The sequence below is a fragment of the Salvelinus namaycush genome, chromosome 10 (assembly GCF_016432855.1).
Source record: "Salvelinus namaycush isolate Seneca chromosome 10, SaNama_1.0, whole genome shotgun sequence".
NCBI lineage: Eukaryota > Metazoa > Chordata > Actinopteri > Salmoniformes > Salmonidae > Salvelinus > Salvelinus namaycush.
The window spans coordinates 23,348,116-23,366,363 of NC_052316.1; the positions used below are offsets into that span (position 1 = coordinate 23,348,116).

Below are 18,248 nucleotides of genomic sequence, written 5' to 3' on the forward strand. Positions count from 1 at the left end.
TGCAAACATGACTGTCGTGTCATCAAAGGAGGTGGTCTGAAAAAGTCAGAGAGAAACTCGATGATGATGGATGCATTCCTTGGAATGGGACATGAGAGATGATGAAGTGGTGGGTTGCACTTTCAGAGTGGGATGACCATTACTGAGAGAGCTGGATGCTAGGTCTAGGGTGGGGTGGGCACAGGCTGGAGGGGAGGGGATGGCGAAGCTGGGCCTAGCCCTTGGGGGCGGTGTACTGGCGCAGCAGTGAGGAGATGGTGCTGGATTCAGTGACCTCCTGGTCTTTCATGGAAGGGTCTGCCCCAGCCTTTAGAAGCAGTTCCACTATGTCAGCAAACTCACACGCAGACGCTGCAGGACAGAGCGGGAGAGGGGGGGGGGGGGGCAGAATAACAGATCAGGGAGCGAGAACAGAAGGAGAGAGTGTGGGGGGGGGGGGGGGGGCACAGCAGGGTGAGAGAGAACGAGAGAGAGAGAGAGGGTGGAGAGAGAGGAAAGCGATATCATTGTGATGCACTTCAGAGGTAAAAGGATCCAGGATTGACTACACAGGTAACATGCCATGAAAGCAGCCATTTCCATATATCATTCTGGGTGGTATGACAAGACAGGACATAGTAAATCTCATTGTTCTGACAGCAACTTTAATACACACTTATCTGTATATCTTACAGTACCCAAATTACTAATAGAAAAGGATAGGATCACCTTTAAATATCTCCAAGGTCACCTGAGGAGACATGATGCACACAACTATGTCTAAACACAGTCTCTAAGCATTGGTGTTTATATTCCTTTTTTAACCTGAGTGCAGGAGTCAATGAAAAGCTCATATGGAGGCCCATTGACATTTCCCTGAACCTGTGGTTGGCTGAAACACTCAATTTGTGCCCGATTGGCAATTTGTGTCCCACTAAAAGGACTCACAGGCTAGGCTACGATATGAGGATAGGGCTTGCATTTTCTTAACTCAGTTAGCGAGTCACAGCGCTGATGCACCTAGATTCCTCTGTGCTCAGAGTGCTTTTCTCCGCCAGTGTCAATCGCTCTCTCCTCTTAAAAAGAGAGCCCTCCTGCTCTTGTGTGATGGGCTGATGTCAGCAGGAACAGCTGATTGACAGCAGGCCCTTTTATCCTCCAGCCCAGAGGTGGCTAAAGTGTCACCCGTTCTCAGCAGGGAGAAAAAAAACCCAGCCTTGGTTATGTCAGGTTCAATCATTTTTTATTCTTCTATATTGTATATATTTTTGGGGGGGCTGCGTGCGCCGTGTGGGACCTTGGCCTGTAAAAACCCTCTTCCCCCCGGGAGTCGTTGAGAAGGAGAAGAATTTATAGTGTGCAGTAAACCCTTCATTAATCATTTGCCAGCCACTGTGGCCCTGTGCAAAGAGAGGTGGAAATGAATTTTCATTCTCTGCTATTTGTCTCCAAGAGTTCATCGCTTATGTTTATTAGTCATTTTTTAAGCCCCATCCTCCTGTCCCTGCCTGGGTCCCCAGTGGCATGTGGCCTACTGTACGCCAGCCACGTGCCCAGTCCCCACCTGTAGTCACCCAGCCCAGCCACGTGCCCAGTCCCCACCTGTAGTCACCCAGCCCAGCCACGTGCCCAGTCCCCACCTGTAGTCACCCAGCCCAGCCACGTGCCCAGTTCCCACCTGTAGTCACCCAGCCCAGCCACGTGCCCAGTCCCCACCCTGTAGTCACCCAGCCCAGCCACGTGCCCAGTCCCCACCCTGTAGTCACCCAGCCCAGCCACGTGGCCAGTCCCCTCCCTGTAGTCACCCAGCCCAGCCACGTGCCCAGTCCCCACCCTGTAGTCACCCAGCCCAGCCACGTGCCCAGTTCCCAACCTGTAGTCACCCAGCCCAGCCACGTGCCCAGTCCCCACCCTGTAGTCACCCAGCCCAGCCATGTGCCCAGTCCCCACCCTGTAGTCACCCAGCCCAGCCACGTGCCCAGTCCCCACCCTGTAGTCACCCAGCCCAGCCGGGGGCCAGATGGTGTCCCCCCACACACACACCAAGCGCTCAGAGGACATGGGGGCCGCCCATGGGAGGGGGTATTGCGAGTCTGAGGAGCACTGTTGATTTCCTTGGGGAGACCTGGTGATTATTACACCCTTGCCACTCCATACGCACAGACACACACACATAGACCATAGATTAGACACAAGCACATGAACACACACAAGCACATGAGCACATGAGCATACACACACACACAGAGATGGAAAGAGGGAGGGATGAAAGAGACGCTGATGGATGAAAGGCACCTTAGATAGAAAAAGCAGTAAAAGAGGGAGAAGAGAGGGGGATGAGAAAGAGCGAGGGAGAGTGAGACAGATGCAGGGCCAAGAGAGCAGATGGTGCCTGCTTTCCCATCCATCACCATACAATTGTTCACACTCATAAACAGAGATGCAATTTACAGTACATGTACAGACAAACAACCATTCATACACAAACATAGCCTATATACACATATTCACTCAGAAATCTAGATGACATTCTCTGATATCTGGAAGCTTTGGTTTATGACAACTCCTTACCATAGTGTAGCGCTGTCTGGCCCTCGTCATCCTGCGAAAAGAGAGTGAGAAATGTTAAGAAACCTGAGGAGAGCTAAAGACAAACAAGTCTAACTTGCAGACCCATAACACAGTAATAGGGACAGCAATTTTTATCATAGAGACAATAACCATGGCTCTGTTTGTCAAAGAAAAATGAAAGAACCTTAGCCTTGACAGTTGTAAAGTTCTTACTTGTGGCTTGCAAACTTTGCAGTTGAGAAAACTATGGTATTATTGACTAAATCAAAAACCCAATGATTTCACCATAAAGGGGATTATGTGAAAAGATTAAATATTGATCTCAACCTGAGCGAACAATTAAACCTTTCAACTTAGGAGAGACTCTATAGCGACCTGAGCCAGTGGAACCAATGGCATTAGCCCAGTAGCTACCCCTGAGCCGTCCCTGCCACAGGTTAACACACTGTGGCCAATGGGCCAGGAAGAGAAGCCAGACCTCCGTGCTCAACAGGCTCTGAGGTAGGGTGACACGGCCAGGGTCGAGGGACAAAGCCTGGGCGTCTCTCGTCATTGTCCTGGGGTGAGAACGTGCTAAATGCATTACCCACGGAGGCCGTACCGTCACACAATGGTCTTAGTACAAAGGAGCAATCTGCCCTGAGCACGGCCACCGTTTGGGACAAATTGAAGTGGTATCTGTGGTCTGTGTCCTGGAGCGGGGGTGTAAATCCTGTGAACTGTATGTGTAGGAGGCATGAGGCCGGGAGTGAGACGGGGAGGGGGTCGGTGTAACACTGACACAGTGTATGACACGCATCATCAAGGGGGATTCATCTCTTAATTACCACTCCAGCGTGCCTTTTCACCCCATAATGATGACAAACTGCAATACTGTTGTCACCAGCAAGCCGCAGGATCAGATGGGAACAATTAGAATACCTGCAGTCACTGAGCTAACTGGCTGTTTCTTTAGTAAGGTCTAAGGCTGTCAAAACCTGACTATCAGCATCCAGCATAGCCGCAGGAACAGCCTTTCTGCTCCTTACAAGATAGAACGATCATACAAGGCAGCATGAAATATACAGTCAGGTAAAGAATTATTGGCACCCTTGATAAAGACAATTCCTATTTCTTCTCAAATAAGTTGAAATGTATAAAAAAAACTTTTGGTCTTCACACCTTGTTATTGGTTTTTCAACATTCCAGAAGCAATATTATTTCTGTAAACTTAAGTTTCCAATTTTATTTAGAAAATAAAGACAAATGACATTGGCACCCCAGAGGTAGTACTTGGTTGCAAAGCCTTTGGACAAAATAACTGCAGAAAATATAATAACAAAAAAATGCTTCTTGTAGCCATCAATGAGTTTGCTGCACCTTTCTAATGTCAATTTGGCCCACTTCTCAGCAGCAACCTGCTCTATTTCTTCAATGTTTAAGGGGTGCCTTCCACCAACAGCTGTTTTCAGATCTCGCTATAGGTTTTGGATGTAATCGACTCTTCGCTGACCACTCCAGAACAGTCCAACATCTCTTCTTGAATCATTCCAGGGTGCTTTTTATGTGCGTTTGGGGTCGGTGTCTTGCTGGAAGACCCACAACCTTCAATGGAGACCAAACAAAATTTCACTTAGGGCTCCCAAAAGGCTAGGGCTGGCTCTGACTGCATGTGTGGGTATGGATATGGGTAAGCAGATGAGTTCAGATTTTGTGTTGCCCCCACCCCCATCAAATTTGCCCATCCCTGGTCTAGTGGGTCTATTGCATGTGTTAACTTCATGCAGGAGAGATGCAGCCATGATGATACCCACTGACAGACAGGCAGGCAGAGAGAGAAAGGCAACAAACAAACAGATAAGACAGTGAAAAGTGCCTCTCCAAGTTCAGAGTTCATATGATCTCTGATGAAATTATAGCATTGTAAGTCTAGAGGGTGAATTGTATGTGTTAACTTCATGCAGGAGAGAGGCTGCCATGATTATATTTAATTTTAGAGTGGTGATTGATTAATTTCTGTTGGACCTTTCAAGCCTACCTAGAAAAAAGTTTTAAACAGATTTTAACTGTGTATGTTGCTGTTTATTATTACAGTATACTAACTGTATTATAAGTTGAAAATATGACGTTAAGTTTTAAACCATACAGTATGTAAACCTGCAGTAGTAATAACCTGACATAGGGGAAGTGAGTAAAACACAAGGAAATTAATCATACAGTAGCAGAGAAAGAGTACAAAATGTTTTTTCAATTAAATATATCCACATTAAGTCACACTGGTATTCAGTACAGTATGAATGGTCATGGCCCTTAGACTGATTGGACTGTATCAGTGTAGGTGCCCCTTTAAAAAATATATATATATATTCCACCTTTATTTAACCAGGTAGGCCAGTTGAGAACAAGTTCTCATTTACAACTGTGACCTGACCAAGATAAAGCAAAGCAGAGCAGTGCGACAAAAACAACACAGAGTTACACGCGGGATAAACAAACGTACAGTCAATAACACAATAGACAAATATATATACAGTGTGTGCAAATTGTAACGGTTTTGACTTGAGGTTATTGTTTGAAGGGGTGCCAGGTTGGTGGTGCCTACCAGGAGAAAATATTGATTTCTCCTTTTGGTTTGGGAGGGAATGAGTCCCATCTGGTCCGTCAAGTCTACACCAATACAAAGGACTCATGTAAAAGTCAGGATGGACATACACTTTTCATAAACCCTTAAAACATTGGAAATAACTTCAAAACAACTGTATAATTTTGCGTGGGTGGTATTACCAACATAAATGATCACACACACATAATAATATAACAAATAATGAGCTCTGGTTCCTCCAGAAAAGTCCCGTACCTCGGGCCTAAAAGAGTCCAGCCAGGTAAAGGAGTTAAGGGAAGTCAAGTGACCTTAGTCACGCAATGTTTGTCTGTTCATAAAAGTGTAGCGTAAACCCAATCTCAATCATACAATCAAAATATCAACTCATTTACCACACAACCCTAAAGGGTATCAAATCTCAATAAGTCCTCAACAACAACTGACCACATAAATCATCACGGTATACATCACACCAAAACAAATGAAATGCCATATACAAAAAGGTTGTAGTCAGTCGGTCAGTCAGACAATCCAATCCGCCAACAGATCTCCAGCGGAGAAAGGCCACGAAGAGCAACGGAGATGTGTAGTCCAACGTAAGCAAAGAGTGGATCAGATCCTGGGTAAACTTGCTATTAGGCTACAAAGCACACTTTTAAATACAACAAAACAAACAGAGTAAAGAATCTTCGGAACTGAGGGTTGAACACATCCTCATTCGCACCACCATCACAGTCCCACTTTTGCGCAGCTGATGCTGGCTATTTAATTGGGAAATAAAGGGGAAGCGCCCTATTGGAAGGAGAAGTACTGAGACGTTCAGACAAATTCAGGGCCGTCACCCCCCCCCCCCCCCCCCCCCCTGGAAAAAGCCGACCATTGCCCTAGAAGGCACATCTTGGTCTGGGAAACCAAGAAAAGTCTCATCATTTTCCTCTACAAAAATATTCATGACTTTGTGGCGCTCACGCTCCTCAGCTGAGGGGTAACAGGCCTTAAGGCGTGAGACTTCTGGGTCTAGGAATCAGAGAAAAGTCTCATCACTTTCCTCTTCAAAGATATCCAGGACCTTGCGGCGCTCAATCTCCTCCAATTCCTCAGCCGAGGGGTAACAGGCCTTAAGGCGTGAGACATGGACAACGCGCATATCTTCACCTGTGTCCTCTTTCACCACTCGGTAGTTCAAATGGCCCATCTGCTCCACAATCCTATATGGTCCTTGCCATTTAGGAGCGAGCTTGGCCGAGAAGAATTGTTCAGCTTTTGAGTAAGGATGAGAGCGAAGCCACACCCGATCACTAACCTGGAACTGCATGTCTCGTCTCTTCTTATCATAATTTCTCTTCTGCTTGAGGTGAGCCTGGATCATGTTCTTTGAGACAAGAGCTCTCAACTCATGGAGATGGACTACCTGGTCATAGCAAGCAGCGTCTGGAGTAAGCTGCTGGGGCTGTAGCATCGTATCCAAGCGTCCTCGGAGGGGACGACTCAAGTTCAGCTCTGCAGGGGTGACTCCAGTGGACTCCTGCACAGCCGAATTCAGGGCAAATCGAAACCCGTGAAGGTGCTTATCCCAGTGTTTGTGCTGGGTCCCTACATAGGCAGCAACCATTGTCTTCAAGGTTTGATTAACTCTCTCAGTGAGGATGGTCTGTGGGTGATAGGCCGTGGTCAACTTCTGACTCAGGTTCCATCTTTGGCAGGTCTCCTCAAAGAGATCAGAGACGAATTGGGAACCTCGATCAGACAGGATGTAATCAGGCACTCCCCAGCGAGTCAGGATCTCTTTCGTGAGGATGTTAGAGACTGTCCTTGCTGTGGCCTGTTGCAGAGCAAAGAGCTCCAACCACTTGGAATAGTAATCAACAAAAACAAGCATGTACACATTCTGATTGGAGCTTCTAGGAAATGGACCCATCAAATCCACTCCTAATATTCCCAAGGTCGGGTAACCACCGTTTGCTGCAACTTGCCAGCAGGCTTTCTACCTTCTGGTTTATACATTTGACAAACCTGACAGTTTCAGATGTGTGACTTCACATCCATGCTCAGATGTGGCCAGTACAGTAATGCTTGCAACCGCTTGTAGGTTTTGAACCTGCCCAGATGACCAGCTAATGGGTCTTCATGGAAATGTTGCAGCAGTTGAAGGCGTAGAGGTTCAGGTATGTACATTTGGTAGAGTGTTCTGAGAGGTAGTTGTACAACTCGGTAGACTTTGTCTACAATGATGGTCGGCTTGGTGGTAGGATTGACCATCTTTTCTCCATCTTCCAGGATAGTCTGGTACAAAGCCTGTACTTCTGGATCATCCTGTTGGGCTTTCCATATGGCCTCATCAGAGAAGGGAAAGTGCGTTTTGGGTGAGTCTCGACTGCTAGACAGGACAGTAGAACATGGAAGATGAGGGCCACCATTACCACCAGCAGGAGCTCTGGATAAGGCATCTGGAAGTGTTGTATTTTCCTTTCCTGTATTCTACTGCAAAAGGTGAACTCTTGCAACCGTAGAGCCCATCTGATGAGTCTGGTACTTGGTTTGTTGGTCTTGAACACGCACACAAGGGAGGAATGGTCAGTGACCACAGTGAAGTGTCTTCCCTCCAGGTAGTACCTCCACTTTTCCAAAGCCCAGACAACTGCAAGGCACTCTTGCTCGGTTGTGGAGTAGTTCCGTTCTGCTCCATTCAATGTCCGACTGGCGAACGCTAGCACTTCTTCACTGCCACGTCCAGTCTGTTTGACTCGGACAGCACCAAGTCCAACATCACTTGCATCAGTGTAAACAACAAAAGGGCAGTCAAAGTTGGGATGACCCAAAATTGGAGGCGTGACGAGGTGTCATTTCAGGGTTTCAAAGGAGGTCTGGCACTCTGCCGTCCATCGGAATTTCGCTCCTTTTCGCTTCAATGCGTTAAGTGGTTCTACCACCTGGGAGAAGTTCGACACAAACCGATGGTACCATCCAGCCATCCCAAGGAACCGTTGAAGGAACTTGAGTGTGGTTGGGACAGGGAAGTCTTGTACAGCCTTGGTCTTTTCAGGATCCACATGAATGCCGTCTAAAGACACAATATGGCCAAGGAACTTCAGGGAGGTTTGGCAGAAGTTGCTCTTCTTCATGTTCAATGTCAGACCAGATTCTCTTAGCTTGTCCAACACTGCTTGAAGATCTTGAAAGTGTTGTTCTCTGGTCTGGGAGTAGATAATTATATCGTCCAGGTAGACTAGACAGATCTTCCCTTTGAGCTCACCTAACGCAATCTCCATGAGTCTTTGGAAAGTGGCAGGTGCATTCTTTAATCCAAAAGGCATCACCTTAAAGGAAAACATGACCTCAGCACAGACAAAAGCAGTCTTGTCCTTTCTTTCCTGGTCCATCTCAACCTGCCAATAGCCACTATTGAGGTCAAGGGTAGTGAACACAACAGCGCCAAACAATGACTCCAGGATCTCTTGGATGGTGGGAAGAGGATAGGCATCAGTCTGGGAAACATTGTTGGTCTTCCCATAGTTTACACAAAATCTAAGACCACCAGTCTTTTTTGGGATGAGAACAACAGTGAGAGGAGGAACGTTCAATTAGATCTTGTATCAACATATCATTAATGAGTCCCTTTTGGATGATTAGCTTCGCTGGGGACAAACGATATGGCTTCTGCTTGATCGGCATTTCCTGTGTAAGGAATATTTTGTGCTTCAGGAGCCCGGTGCGTCCCACCTTTGAAGCACATACATCAGAGTTATTATGCAGCTGTTCCAACAGCCTTAACTCCTCTGGCTGTTCCAGCTGAGCTCTTCTCACAGCCTGTAAAAGGAGATCATCAGAAGGATTATCAAGGGTTAGTGGTACAGGAGCCACGGCAGAGAAGACTGCCACATTTGAACCCCAATCATGTAACTTCGTAGCTTGTATGGAAACCAGTAGCAATTGTGTGCGATATTAATCTGGACACCACTGAAGTACACAAAATCAATTCCCAACACGACAGGAAAAGCAAGGTTCTTGTTATGTAGAATAACTGAAGGAATCATATAGGAGCTGTTACACAGGCGGAACTCCACCTCACTCCATCCAAGTGGTCGTTTAGCCTCACCGTCAGCCAGATACAGTGGACCTTCTGTCCACGGCTTCAAGTTGTATTGTGGACCTTTAACCTCCTTCCACAGTTTCTCATTGAGCAGTGTGTAGGATGACCCGGTGTCCAGGATGGCTCTACCTGTCCACGGGCCTATGGACAGGGGTAACACCAGTTGTTGCGGTATTAACTGAAAGGAAGGGGATGTCAACGGGGGGGCGTAGGCAGCGACTCTTGGGGTTTCAGCTCTGGTCAAAGCACCCAGAGTAGGATGGTCGTTCCTGCGAAGGGAGTTAGGTGTGTTGGCCTGTTGTAATTTGTGGTTTCTGGAAGGGTTTACTTGATACTGACTTGGACATGTAGCTGAAGAATGTCCCTATTGGCTACATCTCTAACAGAACATGGGAGGGGTCTTGGTGGGAGACTCTGGCTGTTGTTGATGGTCTGGCTTGGGTAACTGTTTGGGTGTCTGTTTCTTTCTCTGTTCATATTGCTGTTGGCATTCTCTGTCCTTCTCCAACTGCTGTCCCAGTCGAACCAATCCATCGACAGTGGTGACTCTTTCTTGGAGTTGACTGACTAGTAGTGGGTTGATGTTCTTCAAGATCAACTTAATGACCTCTTCCTCTCTCTCTTTGCACTCGATTCCTGACTCTGTCTGCCAGCTCATTGGTGTAGTCCTCAGACAGAAATGCAGAGGAAAACTTGGCCTCAAAGTCAGCCCAGGAGGTAGTGGTGAGACGTGCCACATCTCACCAGTCTCGAGCTGTCCCATGCAACACATTCCTCAATGTGGCAAGGAGTTCTTCGCCAGCCAGGGGATTGAGGGCAAGAAAGTCACGACATCTTTCCAGATACATTAGCGGATCAGGACCTTCATCCTTTTCCCCAAAGGTGGGAAATTGCAATTTAATGGGCATCGCCCCCCACATGACGTCTACTCAAATCACCATGAACAAAAGAGCTAGGAGGGATTGCGGAAGTAGAGGGTGAGGGAGTTATCAGTCCATGAAAATGAACACCAGGATGCATCCAGCAAGGTGTGGCTGCAGCATGGCCTTGTCTTGGCTGTTCTGAGGTGCCCGCTTGGCCCTCAGTGGTCTGAACAGAAGTGGACACCAGAGAAGCTCTGTGCAAGGAGTTGTGCCTAATGGAGGCCATGTCAACAGACACGTCATCCAACATTTTAACACATTTAGAGAGCTCTGTCTGCAGTGTTAACCAGAGGAGAAAAACAGGTCCTTGGGGACCTCAGTGTGATGACGTTGCAGGCGCCACTGGAGAGTAGCAGTGAGTTGGTTTCGTTGGTAGTCAAACTGCCTGTCCATGGCACCAGTAATATCCCATCTTCCACTCTCACTGAGCTCTGTCAGCGTGTGAGTTAGAGTGCCCAGTGAGTCTCTGAATTACATTGTTGGCCAGGGTTGGGGTAGCCGGGTGGAAAGCTGTAGAGAAATGCTTATTGAAATTCTCGATTATCGTGGATTTATCGGTGGTGACAGTGTTTCCTAGCCTCAGTGCAGTGGGCAGCTGGGAGGAAGTGCTCTTATTCTCCATGGACTTTATAGTGCCCCAAAACTTTTTGGAGTTAGAGCTACAGGATGCAAATTTATGTTTGAAAAAGCTAGCCTTTACTTTCCTAACTGACTGTGTGTATTGGTTTCTGACTTCCCTGAAAAGTTGCATATCGCAGGGACTATTCGATGCTAGTGCAGTACGCCATAGGATGTTTTTGTGCTGGTCGAGGGCAGTCAGGTCTGGAGTGAACCAAGGGCTATATCTGTTCTTTTTTTTGAATGGGGCATGCTTAGTTAAGATGGTGAGAAAATTACTTTTAAAGAACAACCAGGCATCCTCTACTGACGGGATGAGGTCAATATCCTTCCAGGATACCCGGGCCAGGTCGATTAGAAAGGCCTGCTCGCAGAAGTGTTTTAGGGAGTGCTTGCAGGCGATGAGGGTAGGTCGTTTGATCGTGGGCCCATAACGGATACAGGCAATAAGGCAGTGATTGCTGAGATCCTGATTGAAAACAGCAGAGGTGTATTTTGAGGGCAAGTTGGTCAGGATAATATCTATGAGGGTGCCCATGTTTACAGATTTAGGGTTGTACCTGGTGGGTTCCTTGATAATGGTGGGTTCCCCTGGTGGGTTCCTTGATAATTTAGGTCACCAGTTTAGGTCACCTAACAGAACAAATTCTGAAGATAGATGGGGGGCAATCAATTCACATACGGTCTCCAGGGCACAGCCCCTCTGCAAGGCCCCCCTGTAAATTTGCCCATTTGTAAGTTAATATGTGTCTGTATAGCTCTCAAAAGTCACTAGAAATGAACATTTAAAACCTGTTTTTCAAAAAAATATTGGCCAAAGAGCTTCCATGTCATCTGAATAGCACCGCCTGGAGTTCAGAATAGCAGACAAAGGATATCAATGATTTGGAAAGATTGATATGGTCTACTCCCAATAATGTTTACATACTGTTTTTACCCACTTTATAAGATACTGTACTCTAGTAAAGGCTCACCCTATATAACTACTGGTCAGGCTTGTGGCGTAACGGATTATATGTAATGGATTACAAAAAAACGAACTGTAATCCGTTACGTTACCAGCAAAAATATTGTACTCAGATTACAGATACTTTTGAAAAACTAGATTACTTCGAGGATTACTTTTAAATTCAGAAAATATGTTCGCACAAAAAAATCTTTGACACTTCTGTTTTCTCAACGACATTCAAACTAGAATTGAAAAAAGGCGCAAGTTTAAATTTGTTCAACGTGAGCGAGTCAGACTATAATTCAGAGACCACTATGATGACACATCAAATGTGCTTGATGGATCGCGGGAAAAGAGCAGGAATAGGCTTTTGTAGGGTACAGTCCAAGCTATGTCTTCCAATGGTGTGACCGCTGTCGGCATCCAAAGACTATCCAACTTGAATAAACGCTTGGAGGTAAGGATGTGTAGTCTACGGAGATACAAATATCACTTATTATTGATATCTACATAGCGCATTGACGTGAATCACACCGCTGCTATCTCATTTAGCTATTTGCGCCTAAGGATTGTGGTTGTTCTGGATGGCTGTTCAAATATTAATGTGTATTTGAACCCAGTAATGGTTGAATTCAAGAAGTTTAAGCAGCATATAAATCATTGTTTTTGAAACCAGTGGACAACCAGTGAAAAATGTGTTCTAGCAACAGCTGCACAGTGAGGATCACAGCCTATGGAATAAAACTGAGGCTTTTATTGCTCAATCTAATTCATGCTGATAAAAAAAAAAAATCCATAGGCCTAATGGACACATACTCAAACTCACACACTTTAGATAGAATTAAAAGGGGCAATCTGTATTTGCTACATCCACTTTTGGATGTGCTAGTTTGAGCATGTGTCCGTACATTAGGCCTATGGATTTTTTTAAAAATCAGCATATAAACACTCAGCAAAAAAAGAAACGTCCCTTTTTCAGGACCCTGTCTTTCAAAGATAATTCGCAAAAATCAAAATAACTGCACAGATCTTCATTGTAAAGGTTTTAAACACTGTTTCCAATGCTTGTTCAATGAACCATAAACGATTAACGAACATGCACCTGTGGAACGGTCATTAAGACACTAACAGTTTACAGACGGTAGGCAATTAAGGTCACAGTTACGAAAACTTAGGACACTAAAGAGGCCTTTCTACTGACTCTGAAAAACACCAAAACGAAAGATGCCCAGGGACCCTGCTCATCTGCGTGAACGTGCCTTAGGCATCCTGCAAGGAGGCATGAGTACTGCAGATGTGGCCAGGGCAATAAATTGCAATGTCCGTACTGTGAAACGCCTAAGACAGCGCTACAGGGAGACAGGACGGACAGCTTATCGTCCTCGCAGTGGCAGACCACGTGTAACAACACCTGCACAGGATCGGTACAGCCGAACATCACACCTGCGGGACAGGTACAGGATGGCAACAACAACTGCCCGAGTTACACCAGGAACGGACAATCCCTCCATCAGTGCTCAGACTGTCCGCAATAGGCTGGACTGAGGGCTTGTAGGACTGAGGGCTTGTAGGACTGTTGTAAGGCAGGTCCTCACCAGACATCACCGGCAACAACGTCGCCTATGGGCACAAACCCACCGTCGCTGGACCAGACAGGACTGGCAAAAAGTGCTCTTCACTGACGAGTTGCGGTTTTGTCTCACCAGGGGTGATGCTCGGATTCGCGTTAATCATCGAAGGAATGAGCGTTACACCGAGGCCTGTACTCTGAAGCGGGATCGATTTGGAGATGAAGGGTCCGTCATGGTCTGGGGCAGTGTGTTATAGCATCATCAGACTGAGCTTGTTGTCATTGCAGGCAATCTCAACGCTGTGTGTTACAGGGAAGACATCCTCTTCCCTCATGTGGTACCCTTCCTGCAGGCTCATCCTGACATGACCCTCCAGCATGACAATGCCACCAGCCATACTGCTCGTTCTGTGCGTGATTTCCTGCAAGACAGGAATGTCAGTGTTCTGCCATGGCCAGCTAAGAGCCCGGATCTCAATCCCATTGAGCACTTCTGGGACCTGTTGGATTGGAGGGTGAGGGCTAGGGCCATCCCCCCCCAGAAATGTCTGGGAACTTGCTGGTGCCTTGGTGGAAGAGTGGGGTAACATCTCACAGTAAGAACTGGCAAATCTGGTGCAGTCCATGAGGAGGAGATGCACTGCAGTACTTAATGCAGTGTTACTTTTGATTTTGACCCCCCCTTTGTTCAGGAACACATTATTCAATTTCTGTTCGTGACATGTCTGTGGAACATGTTCAGTTTATGTCTCAGTTGTTGAATCTTATGTTCATACAAATATTTACACATGCTAAGTTTGCTGAAAATAAACCATGTTGACAGTGAGAGGATGTTTCTTTTTTTGCAGAGTTTATATCTCTCAATGAGCCCAATCAGTCCTCCATGACAACAAAATCATAAACAACAGAGTAGGGCTGGCTAATAAATCCTTCGTTTTGGGGTTATGCTCAGGTAAAACAATTTGGCTAATCTATACTTCCATATTTCCAAGTCGTATTCTTAAAGATCAAGAATTATGTTTTTTAATGTAAAGATATAATTTACATAACCAACCCATAAAGTGAAATTGAACATCCATATTTGGCCAGCTATGTAAACTTTAACATTGATTTATCCTGCAATAGATGTCATTCAATTGGTAACATACATTTTTGTCTTCTTCTAATGCCTCTTGAGAGGAAAGTAATCTAAAAGTAACTTAATGTAATCAGATTGCGTTACTGAGTTTGGTTAAGCCAAAAGTTACGTGACCGATTACAATTTTGGACAGGTAACTAGTAACTAACGGATTACATTTAGAAAATAACCTGCTACTGGTGTATACACCTTTTCTATTCACATATTGTCCATACTGTCTATATACACCATTCACATACAATACCAGTCAAAAGTTTGGACACACCTACTTATTCAAGGGTTTTTCATTATTGTAACAATTTTTTACATTGTAGAATAATAATAGTGAAGACATCAAAACTATAAAATAACACATAAGGAATCATGTAACCAAAAAAGTGTTAAACAAATCTTGATATATTTTAGATTCTTCAAATAGCCACCCTTTGCCTTGATGACAAATTTGCAGAGAACCACATCAATTTACAGAAATACTCATCATAAACTTTGATAAAAGATACAAGTGTTATGCACAGAATTAAAGATATACTTCTCCTTAATGCAACCGCTGTGTCAGATTTCCAAAAAGCTTTACGGAAAAAGCACACCATGCAATAATCTGAGTACAGCGCTCAGACACAAAAACAAGCCATACAGATACCCGCCATGTTGTGGAGTCAGTAAAAGTCAGAATTAGCGTTATAAATATTCACTTACCTTTGATGATCTTCATCAAAATGCACTCCCAGGAATCCCAGTTCCACAATAAATGTTTGTTTTGTTCGATAAAGTCCATAATTTATGTTCAAATACCTCCTTTTTGTTAGCGCGTTTAGTTCACCAATCGAAATTCACAAGGCGCGGGCAAGTCCAGGCGAAAGTTCAGACGAAAAGTCCAAAAAGTTATATTACAGTTCGTAGAAACATGTCAAACGATGTATAGAATCATTCTTTAGGATGTTTTTATAATAAATCTTCAATAATGTTTCAACCGGACAATTCCTTTGTCTTTAGAAAGTGAAAGGAACAGAGCTTGCTTTCACCGCCGCGCGCATGATTTAGCTCATGGCCTTCTGCCAGACCCCTTAGTCAAACAGCTCTTATTCGCTCCCCCTTCACAGTAAAAGCCTGAAACAAGGTTCTGAAGACTGTTGACATCTAGTGGAAGCCTTAGGAAGTGCAATATGACCCCCTTTACACTGTATCTTGGAAAGGCAATGAGTTGAAAAACAACAAACCTCAGATATCCCACTTCCTGGTTGGATTTTTCTCAGGTTTTCGCCTGCCATTTGAGTTCTGTTATACTCACAGACATCATTCAAACAGTTTTAGAAACTTCAGAGTGTTTTCTATCCAAATCTACTAATATGCATATATTAGCTTCTGGGCCTGAGTAGCAGGCAGTTTACTCTGGGCACGCTTTTCATCCGAACGTGAAAACGCTGCCCCCTATCCCAAACAGGTTTTTGAGTAATGATGGATTGTCGTTTCTCTTTGCTTATTTGAGCTGTTCTTGCCATAATATGGACAATAATGTTGCCAATAATGTTGACCCCCATCTTTGAGATTTTTTTTTATTACTTTCCGATTTTTTTGTTGCATACAATATACTGTTGCTCAGTATTTGTATAATTTATTTTATACAGTATTTTTTTCTCATCTTTATCAAGGGTGCCAAGAATTCTGGACCTGACTATATGTCTACAAATGTATGGGTTTAAGTACAGGTTCAATTGCGTCCAACATTTAAGTCGGTTCATTCAATATGGACCCTTATGTGAAAAGCAACAAACAAAGTGTTTCACTTTCAATATCAGTAAATCCTCTATTTCTTAGCCCTTGGCCCTAGCCATTAACCACTGAGCACAACCATTAGTAGACCAACCCAGTGTCAGAGACTGTTAAACCATCCCAGAGCATGAGGGGAGATCTCCTACACTGCCTGGTTAAGGCTCCCTCTAACGAGCCCAGAGATCCTATTGTTCGCCCTGAGTAGCACCACTTCAGGGGCCTGCTGATTCCATTAGAGAGTTCAATTCCCCCAAGATGGATAGAATACTGATGCAAATGCCCTCAACCATAAATGGTCGAGAGGGATACAGTATTTTCTTATGGTCTGTCCCTATGACAACGTTGAATATTCAGTACAATGTGAGTGTTAGGTTTACTAAGCTAAAGCTGCAATAAATCATGAATGGGTATTAATCCCACTTGATGTGCAAAGTGAGTATTAATATCAAATTCACATAATAAGTACAAATGCCTTTACAACTAATTGGCTGAACAGACAGATGCATATCCGGACAATAAATGCATGTCAGCGCGCAGACGCTCTCACACACACTCACACACTATGGTTGGTCTATTGCCCTATACAATAGAGGAGTGGCAGATGTTTAGTGTAGAGGCAGTGAGTGGGACCTTGACGCACACAAATACATACAGGAATAATTAAACTGTAAGGGGTTTAGGTCTTAATCTGCTCCCACTAATCTGGTGTTAGTCCCGGATGGGCTGGGACAGCACGGTGTGTGCAGGGACACTTCCAGGGTATGACAGGAACACACACGAGTTGGCTCATGCACAACACATACACATACACACACACCACAATTAACACAGATGAACAGCGTATAAAATAATACAGAATAATAGCATATAAAAACTAAGATTAACAGCATATAAAAGTATACAACATAATGAAGTAACAACTGCAAAACTAAGTCTGTATAAAAATTATATTAACTTAGACTAAAAACATGCCTGTACATTTCAGTCAAATTATGAAACCAAAAGCACCAGGTTACCTTTGAAGGCAAATACTGTATGTAGCCTAGGCCCCATAGTATGTGGCAGCGGTATCCAGAGGTAGAACACTTTGCTGCAGGTTGGTGCACTGTGGCTGAATAAATGTATGTTAGGGCAGGTGGGGGTTCTGGGCTTTACTGGGCTCTAGTGTGGAGGCTGGCTGGACCTGTGTGTCTGGGAGCTGGTACTAGAGGGGGGTCACTGGCCCATCCTCCTCTCCTCTCACCGTTTACTAATGCTCCAAGATGGGCTTGATGGTAATCAGGGGAAATTGGATTGTCTTGCTTTGGGAAAAAGGAGGAGACTTCCTAGTTGGAGGAAGCTGTTTCCCATGTAGCCTTCCATCCCATTACAGAAGCACATCAGAGCTCAATATATATATTTTTAAATGTCACCAAAAAATACCAAGATGAATGTCAGCATACAGCTCAATAAAGCAGGGTCCATACAACAGATAGAAGCGGGGGGGTAATATAATACATACTAGAGGGCAATATGATTTGGAGGTTCACCATAAAAATTGATTGGTCTATTTGTGTGATGGCAGAACTACCTTTTGCTTACACAAATCTATCATTCCTTTTGGAGATTGAGAGAGGAATGCAACATTATTGGAATAGGTCTGCACAAGTGAATCAAACAACTACAGTCTACATCTTATTGTCTGGCTGCCTTTTTAGTGTGTGTGTGTGTGTGTGTGTGTGTGTGTGTGTGTATGCTTGTGACAGTGTATCAATATGTCCATCTCTGTTTATCTATTTGTTTGTAGCAGCCAAAACCCTGGAGGATGCGCCAATCAGATTACCCTTGGAGGGGAGTGCTGGAATTTCCCTTTCCAGTAGCATGGGGGGGAAAGAGTCCGCAGACAGACAGAGAGAGAAATAAGACGGATAGACGTGAAGACCCTGAAAGAGACGATAAAACAGAGAGAAACATGGAAATAGAGATAAGAAACATGGACAAAATGAGAGAGAGACACGAATAGGGGTTGAAAGGGTTACAGAACAAGGTCTTTCCAGTCCATCACAGCAAAGTAGGTTTG

At 44.8% G+C, this 18,248-nt stretch overlaps 1 protein-coding gene across 1 annotated transcript in view; it reads right to left on the reverse strand.

Moving 5' to 3' along the window:
• Nucleotides 1-18,248, reverse strand: part of LOC120054492 (acyl-CoA-binding domain-containing protein 6-like) — a 46,775-nt gene continuing 28,527 nt past the window's right edge. Inside the window, exons 4-5 of the mRNA XM_039001917.1 lie at nt 2,551-2,581; nt 1-351 (exon numbers count right to left, since the gene is read on the reverse strand). Coding sequence (XP_038857845.1) covers nt 215-351; nt 2,551-2,581 — 168 coding nt within the window. The 3' untranslated portion in view covers nt 1-214. The remainder of the gene's footprint in view (nt 352-2,550; nt 2,582-18,248) is intronic.